Source organism: Macaca mulatta, chromosome 1 (genome assembly GCF_049350105.2).
Source record: "Macaca mulatta isolate MMU2019108-1 chromosome 1, T2T-MMU8v2.0, whole genome shotgun sequence".
Classification (NCBI taxonomy): Eukaryota; Metazoa; Chordata; class Mammalia; order Primates; family Cercopithecidae; genus Macaca; species Macaca mulatta.
The window spans coordinates 26899290-26921288 of NC_133406.1; the positions used below are offsets into that span (position 1 = coordinate 26899290).

A 21999-nucleotide genomic window follows, 5' to 3' on the forward strand; every position below is an offset into this window, starting at 1 on the left:
AGCGAGCCGAGATGTGCCACAGCACTCCAGCCTGGGTGACTGCGAGACTCTGTTTCAGAAAAAAAAAAAAAAACTTCGTCTCTTTTTTTTGAGATAGGGTCTCACTCTGTCACCTGGAGTGCAGTGGTATGACTTGGCTCATTGCAACCTCCACTTCTGGGGTTCAAGCAATTACCATGCCTCAGCCTCCTAAGCAGCTGGGACTACAGGTGCATGGCACGACGTCCGGCTAATTTTTATATTTTTAGTAGAGATGGGGTTTCGCCATGTTGGCCAGGCCGGTCTCAAACTCCTGGCCTCAAGTGATCCTCCCGCCTCAACCTCCCAAAGTGTTGGGATTACAGGCATGAGCCACCGCGCCCAGCCAGAACTTTGTCTTTTAAAGCTTTGCCAGAATGCTTACAGTGACTGTCCCTTCTCCATCACACTTGTATGCTTACCTTTGTCCTCCACCCCTTACACGCTCTTACATGTATCAGAAGTACTATTCCTCTACACACTGGATTCTTGTATACTCTTAAATATCTCACATATTCTACCAAGGAATGTAATCTTTATAATATAACTAAGAGAAAGGATTTTGCAACCATACAGATCAGTCTATGTGAACAAAATGTTCATGTCTATATACTTTAGTTTCCTCCTCTGCAGAATGACACTAATAGGGTTGTCATATATGATTACATTATTTATATAAAGCATTTATAATACATTTTAAAATGTTTTAAGCTCTCAATAAAAGTTGGCTAATTTTGTAACATACCTAAAAGAGTATTACACATAATTGCTATTTCATCATTTCAAGTTTTATTTCAGATTCGGGGATACATACGTGCGTTAGTTACATGGGAATGGTGCATGTTGCTGAGGGTCTGGGTGTGACTGGTCCCATCACCCACGTAGAGAGCACAGTACCCAATAGTTAAGTTTTTCAACCCTTGCTCCCTTCCCTCACCCCCTAGCAGTCCCCGTTGTCTACTGGGGACATCTTTATATCCATGAGTACACAATGTTTAGCTCTCACATATAGGGTGTATTTTTTAAGGTACTAACAAGTGGAATTAGGCCTACCCTATTGCTTAGCTTGCCATGATTATTCAAATCCAAAGTTGACATAAATAGGACTTTAAGGCCGTGAACCAGGCTTGTTTAAGGAGTCACTCCTTCAAATTTAAGAAATGTTCCATTGTAATTTTTTAACAATAATAGGAAGTATGAATAGAAATATGTATCTTTCTTTTGTTTTCAGCTAGAAACATTAATAATTTAGAAGTAGAAGGACATAGAATTCATTTGTTCAGTTGGTTGCACAGACTGAGACGGCACAACACATTATAACACTGTGAGAAAAAAAAAATTTATTTTGTTCTAGTATTAAAAAAATTCACTGTCAATAAAAGATAAATATCATTTCCATAATTTAGAGTACAACCAAAGTACACAGACCATAAGAAATTATATCCAAAATTTTGATAGCAGCTGCCCACTGAAATAATATTTAATAGAAACTTTCAGTTATAATGATCAGTAAAACGAAAAGGTTTGGCTTCTGACATATATAGGTGGTGCTGTAACTGTTTAGAATGCTTAGCTTCTAGTCGGAGCTGTCTAGTTCTCTCTCTGACAGCTTGTTGCTCTGCTATTTTTTCTATCCGTTTCCTTCTTAGCCATCTGTAGAAAGAGTCATGATCAGATTTGGTGAGTATCAACCTGAATACACTCTTCATGCTATATAGTTACTACTATAGACAAAATAAATAGACATTTCTTTACAATGAAATACTATCACAACACAAATTTTTAACTATTAATTGAAAAATGTAAATTACACCCAAGGCTCATACAAGAAAAGATAGTTAGATTTGGGGTCAAATGTTTGAAATTATCTGTCTTACGATGAACTGCCAACTTAATTGGTTTTTTAATAATAAACACTATTTTATGTGTGCGGTAGGTCCTATTCTTTTTTTAGAAATAGGATTTCTTACTATTTGGTAGATTCCAAATAACTTACATTTTGTAACTAGCTGTATTCTAAAACATTACTTAGCTAGGTTAAGAATACTGTCATGCAGAAATGCTGCCTTACTCTTCTTATAGGTAAATTATAGAGCTTTTAAGTCCACAAAATAGTTCTTAAAGTGAAAAATAAGCCAAACATGAAAACATCAAAAGTAGGAAAGGAAAAGTCCACATTCTAACAAATTCAAGTCTTAAACCTTGTTTAAATAATAGCAAAAATAACTGCATATACACATATACCTGGTATATAAGTGTGTTTGTGGTATGTTTGTGTGTGTGTGTGTGTATGTGTATATATATGTGTATATATATATGCACATACATATACCTGGGGTTTTTTTTTTCAGAAATCTAAACAATAAGTGTATTAGAAAAAAAACTAAATATCATAATCTGATGATATGTGGTTCTGAATTGGCTACTAGTTTAAGCAAATAAACTGTAACTCATTTATGGGTCTGTTGGGGAATAAATGGATATGAGTTGGATATTAGGTAATATTGCCAATGAAAAGCTGATTGCAGAATAACATATACAGTATGATCTCAGTATTTTGATATTGAAAATATATGTACAGAGAGATACTTAGACAGTATGCACACTGGTGCTAACAGTCACAATTTCTGGGTGATGAAAAAGTAACTTGAAACTGCTCCATTTTTACAATGCACATTTACTGTTTCTGTTATAATAAAAGGGTATGTTAGAAAAAGAAAAAGGAGGCTGGGCATGGTGGCTCACGCCTGTAATCCCAGCACTTTGGGAGACCAAGGTGGGTGGATCACTTGAGGTCTGGAGTTTGAGACCAGCCTGAGCAACATGGTGAGACCCCATCTCTACTAAAAAAAAATACAAAAATTAGCCAGGTGTGGTGGTGCACACCTGTGGTCCCAGCTACTCGGGAGGCTGAGGTGGGAGAACCACTTGAACCTGGGAGGGTGAGGTTGCACTGAGCTGAGATCCTGCCACTGCACTCCAGCCTGGGTGACAGGAAAGAAAAAAAAAAAAGAAAGAAAGAAAGAAAAAGGAAGGAAGAGAAAAAGAAAAGAAGGAAAGAGCAAAAGAGACGAAAGAAGGAAATGAACTTCACACAACTGGACTCAATATTCACATTTTGTCCCCCAACTCTCCCCACGCTTGCTAGCAAAAATATGAAGCCACATCTGTATTGTCAGAATTAGGCAATGCAGTATCTTACCCAAATAACTAAAAAAAATCAGGTTTGCCTTAAATTACCAAAATATGTACCCAAATCTCCTTTGGTCTATACAGATTTTGCTCCTTAGTCCACCTTTCTTTTACTGGTAAATGCAACTTTTATTGGTTGCATTTATTGGTAAATACAGTGCATTTATTGGTTGCATTTATTGACAAATTCAGTTTTTCTGAGGGCTATGTAAGAGAAGCATAACCAATCTTTGACCCATTTCTCACAGAAATAAACAAACAATAAATGATAAGGTATCAAAGGCTATCACACTGGTGCCATAAGAAATAATTTAAGTATTGAAAAGTATCTTGAAGAAAAATTGGTATGCATATATATAAAATACTCCATATATATAATATATATAATGGAGTTAAAGAATTATACATTTGTAAAGGCATGAATTTAAAACTGAATAGGTACTTGCTGTAAGAGAAAACATTTTGAGGGTTTTTTTTTTTCAATCTTAATTTATCACATAACTTTTCAAATGACCATGAGGAAGGAGGAGGGGGGAAATGCCCTGCCTTTAACTTACTGTTTAAAGGCCCTTTCCCGGCCTTCTGTTCCTTTAAGGAAGAATAAGCATTCCTCTTGCTTTCTTAGTTCTTCTGTCTTTCTTTCTTTCATCTGCTCTTCGTGCTTTTTTTTAAGCCATAATCGAAAAGCTTGTTGTGGATCTCTGTTTTCCTGCTGATTAGAAAAATAAGCTTTACTTAGTTTAGATAAACAAGAACTACATTTTGAAGCCCTCCTTATAGGATCCTACAAGAATATATTTCCTACTCTTCAATTTTTCATAATAATGTCAGCCTCATTACCTGCATTCCTAGTATCCAAACCAAATACATCACGCTTAAGTTTTAAGAATATCTTTCAGAAGTTACTTAACTGCTAAGCCCATTTTTCAAAACTGTAGTTCCTATTGTAAAGGGTAGCCATAAGGATTTTCAGTCATAAGAATTTTCTTATAAAGATAACAGCCATAATTTTAACATAAGAAAAAGCTAGTAGGAGTGGCTTATTTCATGCTCCCTCAAAGTTCATGATGAATATTATCTTCGGGGAATTTTCAAAAGTTGAAAGAGCTCTTATTTGGAGGAATAAAGAAGAAAAAGAGGACAGATTTGGTACTCTTTGCCCTTGGGAAAAGTGTGACCTCATGTGGATTCCTGGCTAGAATGCAAAAGGAAAAGATACATTCATTTAATACTTCCCCCAAATATAAGCTTTGTGATCGAGCTTATATCTTGCATTTCCCTCATCTGTTTCCTGTATCTTGCATTTTTCCCTTGTTTGTAACCCACATTGCCAAATATGCTTTAGTCTAATTTAGAAGATTATTCAGGATCTTTGATGCACAACTGAACTTTGTGGAGAGGACCCCTGGATCTAAAGAATCATTGCCAAACACCTGGAAGTCTGGGAATTGCTAGAAATGACAGAAAAGTGTTCAATCAGGGGTTATAGATCAAAAGAGTCCAGATACAAAGTAACAGGAGGAATAAGTTCTGGCGTTCTATTACAGAGTAGAGTGACTACAGTTAACAATAATGTATATTTCAAAATAATGAGGAGAAGATTTTTGAATGTTCTCATCATAAAGAAATGACAAGTGTTTGAGGTAATATGCTAATTACACAATGTGTACATGTATCAAAACATCACACTGTACTCCATAAATAAGTAAAATTATGTGTCAATTAAATACAAATTTAAAGTTAAAATATTTTTAAAGAGTCAAGGATTCAGGGAGCAACAGGATACATAGGTATCCCCATTCTTTTGTTCTTTCAACAGATATTCATACTATTTACTACATAATAGGCACTAAAGTACTGGGTTGCATTAATAAAATTAAGGTTCCCTCTCTCACACATTCTGTACTGTACAATACAGTAACCACAAGTCGTAAGTGGCTATTTAAATAAAATTTAAAATTCAGTTTCCCAGTAATACTAGCTACATTTCAAGTGCTTAACAGACACACATGGCTAGCAGGTACTCTAATGGACAGTGCAAATACAGAAAATTTCCATCATCCCAGAAAGTTCTATTGGACAATGTTCTGCACAGACAGGATAAAAATAAGTGACAGATTGATTGACTGATCTGATTCAAAAGAAAATATGGGAAGGAGAGTAATAAAGGCAGCAGTGGGGAGAAAGGATGGTATTTAAATAGAAAGTGAGGGAGGAAGTTATGGGATATCTGGAGAAAAGCAGTGATAACAATAAGAGCAAAGGAGCTAAGAAGGGATTGTGTTTGGCATGATCAATAAATAGCAAAGAAGTCAAAGTGAAGCTGTAGCAAAGTAGCTGAAGAGTGGAAGATGAAGTCAGGGAAGTAGCAGGGATCAGGTAACATATAACCTTGCTAGCCATGGAACTCTGGATTTCATTTTGAGATGAGAAGCCATTGGGGGTTTCTGAGCATAAGTGACACAGTTTATTCACCACTTTAGAAATATCATTCTGGCTGCTATGTGGAAAACAGACTGAATGAGGGAGAGGCAAGGTAGAAGGGGGCTGGGTTTTTAGGCTTTTGTAACAGTCCAGCAACAGAAGAAAATAGTGGTTTAGATTAGGGTAGTGGGACTCTGTATATGCACTGAAGATAGAACCAACATAGTTTGCTCAAAAATTAAATGGATAGTTTTATGTCATGCTTTAAATGATTATTTTTAAAATTATTCCAGGTTTATTAGTATAATAAAAATTCAAGAAAATGTATTTTTAAAATTTAAGGTAAATTACAGCAGAACTATCATCAAAATGATAGACTGCATTGGTACGCAAAGATGTCACTGCATAAGATCATAGCAAATAACTCTCAAAAGTGGAGGGAACCGAAATAAAAAATTAGAGGAAAATAAAAAATTATAAAGATAAAATATGAATTATACAAAAAAATTAGTGATGGATTAAATTATCTGATTATAAAAAAAGGATAAATGACTGAATTGGAGACTTTTGCATCCATCCATGATGGAGTAATTGGTATCAGATTTACCCTTCTGCCCTAATTAGCCATAAAGCTAGACAAAATGTATACAGCAGCTTGATTACTGAGAGTAAGAAAAAACATGCTATAACCCCCATATTCACCCTGGCTCTGAACTTGGTGACACTTTCCAGACAATAGTATAGGAAGGAGGAGCCATAGCATCAAGCAGTCATTAGTCCAACTGGGCTTATGAAACAGAGATAGGAGTCTGGGGCTGCTGAGACAGCTGAATTTCCAGGGCAGGGTACTAGAAAGGAAGCAGTCATGTGGAGGGATGGGCCTTGGCAAGGCCTGGGGTGCACATGTGTAGAGGGAGGCTCTGTAAGGTCTAACAGAGAGTGGCCGCTGTTAATGAAAAAGATTACAAAGGTTGCATAGTTTTGGAGACATTGGAGTTCCTATCCAATTATAGTGGGAATACTTCATTGCTTACCTTGGTTAACCACTTACGACCCTAAAAAGGCCATGCTTTGGAAGTATGGATCACATCCTAGAGTAAGGACCATGCTCTAGGACTAAGGGCAAAAACAAACTAAACCCATCCTAACAAAGCATAAAACAAAGTCTGACAGGATCAAGAGGATTCCTTACTAATTTAACTGCCTACCAGAAAAAAATTCAATACCCTTTAAAGGAAAACAGTATATTCTAGATTTCCTTACAACTTTTTTATTGGGTAAAGATCCACAGTCTACTAACCAATTTTTAAAAATCACTGGCTATCTAAAGAAACAAGAAAACGTGACCCATAATCCAGAGAAGGAGGCCTTCAATAGTAACAGATTGATCCTAACATGGATATTGGCATTTAGATACAAACAGGTCTAATATTTAAGAAATGGAAAGATGAATATAAAACAGGTCTAATATGTAAGAAATGAAAAGGTGGATATAATGAATAAACAGAGAATCTCAGTAAAGAAACGGAAACTTAAAAAAATAAACTGATAGGAGGATCCAAGATGGCCGAATAGGAACAGCTCCACTCTACAGCTCCCAGCATAAGTGATGCAGAAACCGGGTGATTTCTGCATTTCTAACTGAAGTACTGGGTTCATCTCACTGGGGCTTGACAGACAGTGGGTGCAGCCCACAAAGCAGGGCAGGGCAATGCCTCACCCAAGAAGCGCAAGGGGTTGGGGAATTCCCTTTCCTAGCCAAGGGAAGCTATGACAGACGATACCTGGAAAATCAGGACACTCCCACCCTAATACTGCACTTTTCCAATGGTCTTAGCAAACGGCACATCAGGAGATTATATCCCACACCTGGCTTGGAGGGTCCCACACCCACGAAACCTTGCTCACTGCTAACACAGTAGTCTGAGATCAAACTGCAAGGCCGCAGCAAGGCTAGGGGAGGGATGTCTGCAATTGCTGAGGCTTGAATAGGTAAACAAAGGAGCCAGGAAGCTCGAACTGGGAGGAGCCCACCACAGCTCAAGGAGGCCTGCCTGCCTCTGTAGACTCCACCTCTGGGGGCAGGGCATAGCTGAACAAAAGGCAGCAGAAACTTCTGCAGACTTAAATGTCCCTGTCTGACAGCTTTGAAGAGAGTAGTGGTTTTCCTAGCACGGAGTTTGAGATCTGAGAATGGACAGACTGTCTCCTCAAGTGGGTCCCTGACCCCCGAGTAGCCTAACTTGGAGACAGCTCCCAGTAGGGGCCAACTGACATGTCATACAGCTGGATGCCCCTCTGAGATGAAGCTTCCAGAGGAAGGATCAGGCAGCAACATTTGCCGTTCTGCAATGTTTGCTGTTCTGCAGCCTCCGCTGGTGATACCCAAGCAAACAGCGTCTGGAGTGAACCTCCAGCAAACTCCACTAGACCTGCAGGTGAGGGTCCTGTTAGAAGGAAAACTAAAAAACTGAAAGAACATCCACACCAAAACCCCATCTGTACGTCACCATCATCAAAGACCAAAGGTAGATAAAACCACAAAGATGGGGAGAAACCAGAGCAGAAAAGCTGAAAATTTGAAAAATCAGAGTGCCTCTTCTCCTCCAAAGGAACGTGGCTCCTTCCCAGCAACGGAACAAAGTTGGATGGAGAATGACTTTGACGAGTTGAGAGAAGAGGCTTCAGACGATCGGTAATAACAAACTTCTGCAAGCTAAAGAAGGATGTTTGAAACCATCGCAAAGAAGCTAAAAACCTTGAAAAAAGATTAGAAGAATGCTAACTAGCATAAACAGTTAGAGAAGACCTTAAATGACCTGATGGAGCTGAAAACCATGGCACAAGAACTATGTGACGCATGCACAAGCTTCAGTAGCCAATTTCATCCAGTAGTAGATAGGGTATCAGTGATTGAAGATCAAATGAATGAAATGAACCGAGAAGAGAAGTTTAGAGAACAAAGAGTAAAACGAAACAAACAAAGCCTCCAAGAAATATAGGACTATGTGAAAAGACAAAATCTACGTCTAATTGGTATACCTGAAAGTGACGGAGAATGGAACCAAGTTGGAAAACACTCTTCAGGATATTATTCAGGAGAACTTCCCCAACCTAGCAAGGCAGGCCAACATTCAAATTCAGGAAATACAGAGAATACCATAAAGATACTCCTCGAGAAGAGCAACTCCAAGACACATAATTGTCAGATTCACCAAAGTTGAAATGAAGGAGAAAATGTTAAGGGCAGCCAGAGAGAAGGGTCAGGTTACCCACAAAGGGAAGCCAATCAGACTAATAGCAGATCTCTCGGGAGAAATACTACAAGCCAGAAGAGAGTGGGGGCCAATATTCAACATTCTTAAAGAAAAGAATTTTCAACTCAGAATTTCATATCCAGCCAAACTACGCTTCATAAGTGAAGGAGAAATGAAATCCTTTACAGAAAAACAAATACTGAGAGATTCTGTCACTATCAGGCCTGCCTTACAAGAGCTCCTGAAGGAAGCACTAAACATGGAAAGGAACAACTGGTGCCAGCCACTGCAAAAACATGCCAATTGTAAAGACCATCAACGCTAGGAAGAAACTGCATCAACTAACAGGCAAAATAACCAGCTAGCATCATAATGACAGGATCAAATTCACACATAACAAGATTAACCTTAAATGTAAATGGGCTGAATGCTCCAATTAAAAGACACAGACTGGCAATCAGATAAAGAATCAAGACTCATCAGTGTACTGTATTCAGGAGACCCATCTCATGTGCAGAGACACGCATAGGCTCAAAATAAAGGGATGGAGGAAGATCTACCAAGCAAATGGAAAATAAAACAAAAAAAAAGCAGGGGTTGCAATACTAGTCTCTGATAAGACAGACTTTAAACCAAAAATCAAAAAAGACAAAGAAGGGCATTACATAATGGTAAAGGGATCAATGCAACAAGAAGAGCTAACTATCCTAAATATATATGCACCCAATACACAAGCACCCAGATTCATAAAGCAAGCCTTTAGACACCTACAAAGAGACTTAGACTCCCAAACAATAATAATGGGAGACTTTAACACCCCACTGTCAACATTAGACAGATCAATGAGACAGAAAGTGAACAAGGATATCCAGGAATTGAACTCAGTCCTGCACCAAGTGGACCTAATAGACATCTACAGAACGCTCCACCACAAGTCAACAGAATATACATTCTTCTCAGCACCACATAGCACTTATTCCAAAATTGACCACATAGTTGGAAGTAAAGCACTTCTCAGCAAATGTAAAAGAACAGAAATCACAACAAACTGTCTCTCAGGCTACAGTGCAATCAAACTAGAACTTAGGATTAAGAAACTCACTCAAAACAGCTCAACTACATGGAAACTGAACAACCTTCTCCTGAATGGGTAAATAACAAAATTAAGGGAAATATAAGTAAGTTCTTTCAAACCAATGAGAACAAAGACACAGTGTACTAGATCTCTGGGACACAGCTAAAGCAGTGTTTAAAGGGAAATTTACAGCACTAAACGCCCACAGGAGAAAGTGGGAAATATCAAAATCAACATTTTAACGTCACAATTAAAAGAACTAGAGAAGCAAGAGCAAACACATTCAAAAGCTAGCAGAAGGCAAGAAATAATTAAGATCTGAGTAGAACTGAAGGAGTTAGAGATAAAAGAAGCCCTTCAAAAAAATCAATGAATCCAGAAGGTGGTTTTTTGAAAAGATCAACAAAATCGATAGACCACTAGCAAGACTAACAAAGAAGAAAAGAGAGAAGAATCAAATAAACACAAGAAAAAATGATAAAGGGGATATCACCACTGATCCCACAGAAATACAAACTACCATCAGAGAATACTACAAAAACCTCTACACAAATAAACTAGAAAATCTAGAAGAAATAAATAAATTCCTGGACACTTACACCCTCCCAAGACTAAACCAGGAAGAAGTTGAATCCCTGAATAGACCAATAACAGGCTCTGAAATTGAGGCAATAATTAATAGCCTACCAACCAAAAAAAGTGCAGGGTGAGATGGATTCACAGCCGAATTCTACCAGAGGTACAAAGAGGAGCTGATACCATTCCTTCTGAAACTATTCAAATTATTAGAAAGAGAGGAATCCTCACTAACTCATTTGATGAGGCCAGCATCGTCCTGATACCAAAGCCTGGCAGAGACACAACAAAAAAAGAGAATTTTAGACTAACATCCCTGATCAACATCGATGCAAAAATCCTCAATAAAATACTGGCAAACCGGATCCAGCAGCACATCAAAAAGCTTATCCACCATGACCAAGTTGGCTTCATCCCTGGAAGGCAAGGTTGGTTCAACATACACAAATCAATAAACGTAATCCATCATAAAAACAGAATCAAAGATAAAAACCACAAGATTATCTCAACAGATGCAGAAAAGGCCTTTGACAGAATTCAACAGCCCATCATGCTAAAAACTCTCCATAAACTAGGTATTGATGGGATGTATATCAAAATAATAAGAGCTATTTATGACAAATCCATAGCCAATATCATACTGAATGGGCATAACTGGAAGCATTCCCACCGAAAACTGGCACAAGACAGGGATGCCCTCTCTCACCACTCCTATTCAACATAGTGTTGGAAGTTCTGGCCAGGGCAATCAGGCAGGAGAAAGAAATAAAGGGTATTCAATTAGGAGAAGAGGAAGTCAAATTGTCCCTGTTTGCAGATGACATGATTGTATATTTAGAAAACCCCATTGTCTCAGCCCAAAATCTCCTTAAGCTGATAAGCAACTTCAGCAAAGTCTCAGGATACAAAATCAATGTGCTAAAATCACAAGCATTCCTATACACCAATAATAGACAAACAGAGAGCTAAATCGTGAGTGAACTCTCATTCACAATTGCTTCCAAGATAATAAAATGCCTAGGAATCCAACTTACAAGGGATGTGAAGGACCTCTTCAAGGAGAACTACAAACCACTGCCCAACGAAATAAAAGAGGACACAAACAAATGGAAGAACATTCCATGCTCATGGATAGGAAGAATCAATATCGTGAAAATGGCCATACTGCCCAAGGTAATTTATACATTCAATGCCATCCCCACCAAGCTACTAACGACTTTCTTCACAGAATTGGAAAAAACTACTTTGAAGTTCATATAGAACCAAAAAAGAGCCTGCATTGCCAAGACAATCCTAAGCAAAAAGAACAATGCTGGAGGCATCACACTACCTGACTTCAAACTATACTGGAAGGATACAGTAACCAAAACAGCATGGTACTGGTACCAAAACAGAGATATAGACCAATGGAACAGAACAGAGCCCTCAGAAATAATACCACACATCTACAACCATCTGATCTTTGACAAACCTGACAAAAACAAGAAATGGGGGAAGGATTCCCTATTTCATAAATGGTGCTGGGAAAACTGGCTAGCCATAAGTAGAAAGCTGAAACTGGATCCCTTCCTAACACCTTATACAAAAATTAATTCAAGATGGATTAGAGACTTAAATGTTAGACCTAAAACCATAAAAACCCTAGAAGAAAACCTAGGCAATACCATTCAGGACATAGGCATGGGCAAGGACTTCGTGACTAAAACACCAAAAGCAATGGCAACAAAAGCCAAAATTGATAAATGGGATCTAATTAAACTAAAGAGCTTCTGCACAGCAAAAGAAACTACCATCAGAGTGGACAGGCAACCTACAGAAAGGAAGGAAATTTTTGCAATCTACTCATCTGACAAAGGGCTAACATCCAGAACCTACAAAGAACTCAAACAAATTTACAAGAAAAAAAAACAAACAACCCCATCAAAAAGTGGGCAAAGGATATGAACAGACCCTTCTCAAAAGAAGACATTTATGCAGCCCACAGACACATGAAAAAATGCTCATCATCACTGGCCATCAGAGAAATGCAAATCAAAACCACAATGAGATACCATCTCACACCAGTTAGAATGTTGATCATTAAAAAGTCAGGAAACAACAGGTGCTGGAGAGGATGTGGAGAAATAGGAACGCTTTTACATTGTTGGTGGGACTGTAAACTAGTTCAAACATTGTGGAAGACAGTGTAGCGATTCCTCAAGGATCTAGAACTAGAAATACCATGTGACCTAGCCATCCCATTACTGGGTATATACCAAAAGGATTATAAATCATGTTGCCATAAAGACACAAGCACACATATGTTTACTGCGACACTATTCACAATAGCAAAGACTTGGAACCAACCCAAATGTCCATCAGTGAGAGACTGCATTAAGAAAATGTGGCACATGTGTATATATTCCATATACCATGGAATACTATGCAGCCATAAAAAAGGATGAGTTCATGTCCTTTGTAGGGACATGGATGAAGCTGGAAACCATCATTCTGAGCAAACTATCACAAGGACAGAAAACCAAACACCGCATGTTCTCACTCATAGGTGGGAATCGAACAATGAGAACATTTGGACACAGGGTGGGGAACATCACATACCAGGGCCTGTCATGGGGTAGAGAGATAGCATTAGGAGATATACCTAATGTAAAGGATGAGTTAACAGGTGCAGCACACCAACATGGCACATGTATACATATGTAACAAACCTGCACGTTGTGCACATGTACCCTAGAACTTAAAAGTATAATTAAAAAAAAGAAATCAGGGAGGCCGAGGCGGGTGGATCACGAGGTCAGGAGATCGAGACTATCCTGGCTAACATGGTGAAACCCCGTCTCTACTAAAAAAATACAAAAAACTAGCCGGGCGTGGTGGCGGGCGCCTGTAGTCTCAGCTACTTGGGAGGCTGAGGCGGGAGAATGGCGTGAACCCGGGAGGCGGAGCTTGCAGTGAGCCGAGATCATGCCACTGCACTCCAGCCTGGGAGACACAGCGAGACTCCGTCTCAAAAAAAAAAAAAAAAAAAAAAGAAATCAAACAAACACACCACAAAAAAATTAAAAAAAAAAAAAAAAACACAACCTAAATTCCCTGAATGGGCTTGACAGTGGAATGAACACTGCAGAAGTACTGATGCCTCAAGATGGATCAACAGAAATGATTTAAACTGAACAAAGGAAAAAAATTTTCAGTAAACAGAAGTTTAGTAAGATGATATAACAGCACGTGTTAGAACATATGTAAAATTTGATTTTCAGAAGGAGAAGAGAAAAAAGATAAAGTAGGAAAAGAAAAATAAAGAATAAAGACCTTTGAAGAAAGAGTGGCTGAGAATTTCCCAAATCTGGTACAAAACATGAACATAAAGATCCAAGAAGCTGAGCAAAACCCAGGTTAGGTAAATTCAAAGAAAATCACACATGTCATAAACTTCTAAAAACCAAAGCCAGGAAAATTTTAAAGAAGCAAGAGGAAAAAAACTTATTATATACACAAGAACAATGATAAGAATAATAGCCGACCTCTGAATAGAAACAATGCACGTTGTAAAACAATTGAACATCATCTTTAAAATGCTGCAGGGGAAAAATACCTATCAGCCTCAAATTCTATATCCAGCAAAAGGAAAAAAAAATTCTTCAAAGGTGATATTCCACACATTCAGTATAAATATTATAATCAGAGCAATGCTTTTAAAAAAGCATGCAGAGGCATACCTAAAAAGTATACAAGAAAATAAAAAGGACTGTTTTTTAAACACTTGATTAGAAAGCAGAAAAGGATGAGTAATTGAACAAATAGATAACAAATATCAAAATGACAGATCTAAAAACCATCAGATCAATAATTATAATTAAATACACAGGTGGCTGGCAAGACAGCCAAATGGGAACAGCTCCAGTCTGCAGCTCCCAGCGAGATCAACACAGAAGGCAGGTGATTCCTGTATTTCTAACTGAGGTACTCTGCTCATCTCACTGGGACTGGTTAGACAGTGGTTCAGCCCACAAAGAGTGAGCCAAGGCAGAGTGAAGCATCACCTTACCTGGGAAGTACTAAGGGTCAGGGAACTCCCTCCCCTAGCCAAGGGAAACCGTGAGGGACTGTGCCATAAGGAACAGTGCAATATGGCCCAAATACCACGCTTTTCCCAGGGTCTTCACAACCAGGAGACCAGGAGATTCCCTGGAATGCCTATACCACCAGGGCCCTGGGCTTGAAGCACAAAACTGAGCAGCCATTTGGGAAGACACCGAGCTAGCTGCAGGAGTTTTTCTTCATACTGGACTGCCAGTGAGAGAGAACCATTCACTCCCCTGGAAATGGGGCTAAAGCCAGGGAGCCAAGTGGTCTAGCTCAGTGGATCTCACCCTGACAAAGCCCAGCAAGCTAAGATCCACTGGCTTGAAATTCTCACTGCTAGCACAGCAGTCTGAAGTCGACCTGGGATGCTTGAGCTTGGTGTGGGGAGGGGCGTCCACCATTACTGAGGCTTGAGTAGGCAGTTTTCCACTCACAGCCAGGAAGTTGGAACTGGGCAGAGCCCACCACAGTTTGGCAAAGCCAGACTGCCTCTCTAGATTACTCCTCTCTGGGCAGGGCATATATGAAAGAAAGGCAGCAGCCCCAGTCAGGGGCTTATAAATAAAAGTCCCATCACCCTGGGACAGAACACCTGGGGGAAAGGGTGGCTGCAGGCACAGCTTCAGCAGACTTAAATGTCCCTGCCTGCCAGCTCTGAAGAGAGCAGCAGATTTCCCAGCACAGTGCTTGAGCTCTGCTAAGGGACAGACTGCCTCCTCAAGTGGGTCCCTAACCCCCGTGCCTCCTGACTGGGAGACACCTCCCAGCAGGGGTCGAGAGATACCTCAGACAGGAGAGCTCTGGCAGGTGCCCTTCTGGGACAAAGCTTCCAGAGGAAGGAACAGGAAGCAATCTTTACTGTTTTGCAGCCTCTGCTAGTGATACCCAAGCAAACAAGGTCTGGAGTGGACCTCCAGCAAACTCCAGCAGACCTGAAGCAGAGGGGCCTGACTGTTAGAAGGAAAACTAACACAGAGAAAGGAATAGCATCAACATCAACAAAAAGGATATCCACATGAAAACCCCATCCAAAGATCACCAACATCAAAGACCAAAGGTAGATAAATCCATAAAGACGAGGAAAGCCCAGTGCAAAAAGGCTGAAAACTCCAAAAACCAGAATGCCTTTTCTCCTCCAAAGGATTACAACTCCTCGCCAGCAAGGGAACAAAACTGGACAGAGAATGAGTTTGACAAATTGACAGAAGTAGGCTTCAGAAGGTGGGTAATAACAAACTCCTCTGAACTAAAGGAGCATGTTCTAACACAATGCAAGGAAGCTAAGAACGTTGAAAAAAGGTTGGACGAATTGCTAACTAGAATAACCAGTTTAGAGAAGAACATAAATGACCTGATGGAGCTGAAAAACACAGCACAAGAACTTCGTGAAACATACACAACTATCAATAGCCAAATCAATGAAGTGGAAGAAAGGATATCAGAGATTGAAGATCAACATAATGAAATAAAATGTGAAGACAAGATTAGAGAAAAAAGAATGAAAAGGAACAAACTTGGCCTCCAAGAAATATGGAACTATGTGAAAAGACCAAACCTACATGATTGGTGTACCTGAAAGTGACAGAGAGAATGGAACCAAGTTGGAAAACCCTCTTCAGGATATTACCCAGGAGAAATTCCCAAACCTAGCAAGGTAGGCCAATATTCAAATTCAGGAAATACAGAGAACACTACGAAGATACTCCTCGAGAAGAGCAACACCAAGACACATAATCGTCATATTCACCAAGTTTGAAATAAAGAAAAAAAATGTTAAGGGCAGCCAGAGAGAAAGGTCGGGTTACCCACAAAGGGAAGCTCATCAGACTAACAGCAGATCTCTCTGCAGAAACCCTACAAGTCAGAAGAGAGTGGGGACCAATATTCAACATTCTTAAAGAAAAGAATGTTCAACCCAGAATTTCATATCCAGCCAAACTAAGCTTCATAAGCGAAGGAGAAATAAAATTCTTTACAGACGAGCAAATGCTGAGAGATTTTGTCACCACCAGGCCTGCCTTAAAAGAGCTCCTGAAGGAAGGACTAAATATGGAAAGGAAAAACTGGTACCAGCCACTGCAAAAACATGCCAATTGTAAAGACCACTGACACTATGAAGAAACTGCATCAAGTAACAGGCAAAATAACCAGCTAGCATCATAATGACAGGATCCAATTCACACATAACAATATTAACCTTTACTGTAAATAGGGTAAATGCCCCCAATTAAAAGACACAACTGGCAAATCAGATAAGAGTCAAGACCCATAGGTGTGCTGTATTCAGGAGACCCATCTCATGTGCAAAGACACACATAGCCTCAAAATAAAGGGATGGAGGAATATTTACCAAGCAAATGGAAAGCAAAAAAAAAAAAAAAAAAAAGCAGGGGGTTGCAATACTAGTCTCTGATAAAACAGACTTTAAGCCAAAAAAGATCAAAAAAGACAAAGAAGGGCATTACATAATGGTAAAGGGATCAATGCAACAAGAAGGGCTAACTATCCTAAATATATATGCACCCGATACATGAGCACCCAGATTCATGAAGCAAGCCCTTAGAGACCTACAAAGAGACTTAGACTCCCACACAATAGTAGTGGGAGGCTTTAACACCCTGCTGTCAACATTAGACAGATCAATGAGACAGAAAGTGAACAAGGATATCCAGGAATTGAACTCAGTCCTGCACCAAGTGGACCTAATAGACATCTACAGAACGCTCCACCCCAAATCAACAGAATATACATTCTTCTCAGCACCACATAGCACATATTCCAAAACTGACCACATAGTTGGAAGTAAAGCACTCCTCAGGAAATGCAAAAGAATGCAAATCATAACAAACAGTCTGTCACACCACAGTGCAATCCAATTAGAACTCAGGATTAAGAAACTCACTCAAAACTGCACAGCTACATGGAAACTGAACAACCTTCTCCTGAATAAAACCACCTTCACCTGGGTAAATAACAAAATTAAGGCAGAAATAAATAAGTTCTTTGAAACCAATGAGAACAAAGACACAATGTACCAGATCCCTGGGACACAGCTAAAGCAGTGTTTAAAGGGAAATTTATAGCACTAAATGCCCACAGGAGAAAGCGGGAAATATCTAAAATCAACATTTTAACATCACAATTAAAAGAACTAGAGAAGCAAGAGCAAACACATTCAAACGCTAGCAGAAGGCAAGAAATAACTAAGATCAGAGCAGAACTGAAGGAGATAGAGACATGAAAAACCCTTCAAAAAAATCAATTAATCACGAATGGCGAGTAGCGGCGGCGGCGGGAGGGAGAGGCCAGGGGAGGTTTTCCTGGTTTCGGACCCCACTGGCAGGATGGTGAAATCCTCCCTGCAGCAGACCCTCAATAGCCACTGCTTCGCCAGAGAGAAGGAAGGGGATAAACCCAGCGCCACCATCCACGCCAGCCGCACCATGCCGCTTCTAAGCCTGCACAGCCCCCAGGGCAGCAGCAGTGAGAGTTCCAGGCTCTCCCTCCGCTGCTGTAGTAACCCGGGTCGGGGGCCTCGGTGGTGCTCCTGATGCCCCTCACCCACCCCTGAAGCCCCTCACCCACCCCTGAAGATCCCAGGTGGGGAGGGAATAGTCAGAGAGATCACAATCTTTCAGCTAACTTATTCTACTTGGATGATTGGCTGAATGTAACAGAGGAAGTAATGTCCAAGGACAAGATGAGGATTCTCAACCTCCAGTCCGGGCTCACAGACGCCAAACGCATTAACTGTGGAACAGTGCTGAGTGGCGGCAGCCTCTACATCGAGATCCCGGGCGGCGGCTGCCTGAAGGGAGCAAGGACAGCTTTGCAGTTCTCCTGGAATTTGCTGAGGAGCAGCTGCGAGCCAACCATGCCTTTCTTCATTTGCTTCCACAAGAAACCACCAGGATAGAGCTGCCTTGCTCTGAACCTTCAGCTTTTTGGGCTTTGAGGTTGTGAGACCGGGGCATCCCCTTGTCCCCAAGACACTGGACGCTTGCTTCACGGCCTACACCTTCGAGAGAGAGTCTTCGGGAGAGGAAGAGGAGTAGGGCCTCCTGGGGACTGGGCATCCGGCCCCTGGGGCCACCCCTTGTCAGCCTGGTGGGTGGAAACATAGACTCACTCATCTCACCTGGGTTTGTCCGCATGTTGTAATTGTGCAAATAAATGCTCACTCCAAATTAAAAAAAAAAAAAATCAATTAATCCAGGAGCTGTGTTTTTGAAGATTAACAAAATAGATAGACCGCTCTCCAGACTAATAGAGAAGAAAAGAGAGAAGAATCAAATAGACACAATAAAAAAAATGATAAAGGGGGTATCACCACTGATCACACAGAAATGCAAACTACCATCATATAATGAACTATATAATACTAAAAACACCTCTTTGCAAATAAACTACAAAATCTAAAAGAGATGGATTAATTCCTAGACACATACACCCTCCCAAGACCAAACCATAAATAAGTCAAATCCCTGTATAGACCAATAACAAGTTCTGAATTGAGGCAATAATAGCCTACCAACCAAAAAAAGCTGAGGACCAGACAGATTCACAGCTGAATTCTATCAGCAGTACAAAGAGGAGCTGATATCATTACTTCTGAAACTATTCCAAATAATAGAAAAAGAGGCATTCCTACCTAACTTATTTTATGAGGCCAGCATCATCCTGATACCAAAGCCTGGCAGAGACACAACAAGAAAAGAAAATTTCAAGCCAATATCCCTGATGAACATCGATGTGAAAATCCACAATAAAATACCAGCAAACTGAATCCAGCAGCACATGAAAAAGTTCAAGATCAAGTCGGCTTCATCCCTGGGATGCAAGGCTGGTTCAACATATACAAATCAATAAACATAATCCATCATATAAACAGAAACAATGACGAAAACTACACGATTATCTCAATAGATGCAGAAAAGGCCTTCAATAAAATTCTACAGCCCTTCATGCTAAAACCTCTCAATAAACTAAATATTGATGGGACATATCTCAAAATAATAAGAGCTATTTATGACAAATCCATAGCCAATATCATACTGAATGGGCAAAAGCTGGAAGCATTCCCTTTGAAAACTGGCACAAGACAAGGATGCCCTCTCTCACCACTCCTATTTAACATAGTATTGGAAGTTCTGGCCAGTTCCATCAGGCAAGAGAAGGAAATACAGGGTATTCAAATACGAAGAGAGGAAGTCAAATTGTCTCCGTTTGCAGATGACATTATTGTATGTTTGGAAAACCCCATCGTTTCAGCCCAAAATCTCCTTAACCTGATAAGCAACTTCAGCAAAGTCTCAGGATACAAAATCAACATGCAAAAATAACAAGCATTACTATACAGCAATAGTATAAACAGAGCCAAATCATGAGTGAATTCCCATTCACAATTGCTACAAAGAGAATAAAATACCTCGGAATACAACTTACAAGGGATGTGAAGGACCTCTTCAAGGAGAACTACAAACCACCGCTCAAGGAAATAAGAGAGGACACAAACAAATGGAAAAACATTACATGCTCATGGACAGTAAGAATCAGTATTATGAAAATAGCCATACTGCCCAAAGTAATTTGCTGATTCAATGCTATCCCCATCAAGTTACCATTGACTTTCTTCACAGAAATAGAAAAAACTTCTTTAAAGTTCATATGGAACAAAAAAAAAGAGCCTGCATAGCCAAGACAATACAAAGCAAAAAGAACAAAGCTGGAGGCATCATGGTACCTGACTTCAAACTATACTACAAGGATACAGTAACCCAAATAGCATGGTACTGGTAACAAAACAGATATATAGACCAATGGAACAGAATAAAGGACTCAGAAATAATGCTACACATCTACAACCACCTTATCTTTGACAAACATGACAAAAACAAGCAATGGGGAAAGGATTCCCTATTTAATAAATGGTGTTGGGAAAACTGGCTAGCCATATGCAGAAAACTGAAACTGTACCCCTTCCTTACACCTTATACAAAAATTAACTCAAGATGGATTAAAGACTTAAACATAAGACCTAAAACCATAAAAACCCTAGAAGAACACCTAGGCAATACCATTCAGGACACAGGCATGGGCAAAGACTTCGTGACTAAAACACCAAAAGCAATGGCAACAAAAGCCAAAATTGACAAATGGGGTCTAATTAAACTAAAGAGCTTCTGCACAGCAAGAGAAACTATCATCAGAGTGAACAGGCAACCTACAGAATGGGAGAAAATTTTTGCAATCTATCCACTGGACAAAGGGCTAATACCCAGAATCTACAAGGAACTTAAATTTACAAGAAAAAAACAACCCCATCAAAAAGTGGGCAAAGGATATGAACAGACACTTCTCTAAGAAGACATTTATGCAGCCAATAGACATATGAAAAAAAGCTCATCATCATTAGTATTAGAGAAATGAAAATCAAAACCACAATGAGATACCATCTCACACCAGTTAGAATGGTGATCATTAAAAAGTCAGGAAACAATAGATGCTGGAGAGGATGTGGAGAAATAGGAATTCTTTTACACTGTTGGTGGGAGTGTAAATTAGTTCAACCATTGTGGAAGACAATGTGGCAATTCCTCAAGGCTCTAGAACCAGAAATACCATTTGACCCAGTGATACCATTACTGGGTATATACCCAAAGGATTATAAATTATTCTACTATAAAAACACATGCACATGTATGTTTACTGAGGCACTATTCACAATAACAAAGACTTGGAACCAACCCAAATGCCCATAAATCATAGACTGGAGAAAGAAAATGTGGCAGTTACATGCCACGTAATAGCATGCAGCTATAAAAAAGGATGAGTTCATGTCCTTTGCAGGGACATGGATGAAGCTGGAAACCATCATTCTCAACAAACTAACACAGGAACAGAAAACCAAACACTGCATGTTATCACTCATAAGTGGAAGCTGAACAATGAGAACACATGGACACAGGGAGGGGAACATCACACACTGGGGCCTGTTGGAGGGTAGGCGGTTAGCGAGGGCATAGCATTAGGAGAAATACCTAATGTAGATGACAGGTTGATGGGTACAGCAAATCACCATGGCATGTGTATACCTGTGTAACAAACCTGCACTTTCTGCATATGTATCCCAGAACTTAAAGTATAATTTAAAAAAATAATTAAATACAAGTGAATACTAAGTAAAAGGAGTGGACTGCTGGACTGGAAGATTCAAATATATGACGTCTGCACAAACCACTTTAAATACAAAGCCACGGATACATTGAAAGTAAAATATGAATAAAGTTATACCATGCAAATGGTAAGCATAAGAACACTGGTGTGGCTACATTAACCTCAGACAAAACAGACTTCAGGATATGAGGGACA

General features: G+C 39.6%; 1 protein-coding gene and 1 pseudogene across 12 annotated transcripts in view; one reads left to right on the top strand and one right to left on the bottom strand.

Annotated features, from left to right (window-relative positions):
• Window positions 1-1335: 1335 nt before the first annotated feature.
• CCDC181 (coiled-coil domain containing 181) overlaps window positions 1336-21999 on the bottom strand; it is a 33895-nt gene continuing 13231 nt past the window's right edge. For 7 of the 12 annotated variants that reach the window (XM_077955029.1, XM_015124708.3, XM_077954730.1 and 4 more), the window contains 2 exons: window positions 3768-3922; window positions 1336-1671 (listed from right to left, as the gene is read on the bottom strand). In XM_077955029.1, the coding sequence (XP_077811155.1) occupies window positions 1512-1671; window positions 3768-3922 (315 nt within the window). In that variant the 3' untranslated portion in view covers window positions 1336-1511. The remainder of the gene's footprint in view (window positions 1672-3767; window positions 3923-21999) is intronic. The other 5 variants (XM_028835919.2, XM_077954846.1, XM_077954782.1 and 2 more) reach the window with 2 other exon arrangements.
• Window positions 17898-18819, top strand: LOC701056 (ornithine decarboxylase antizyme 1 pseudogene; annotated as a pseudogene).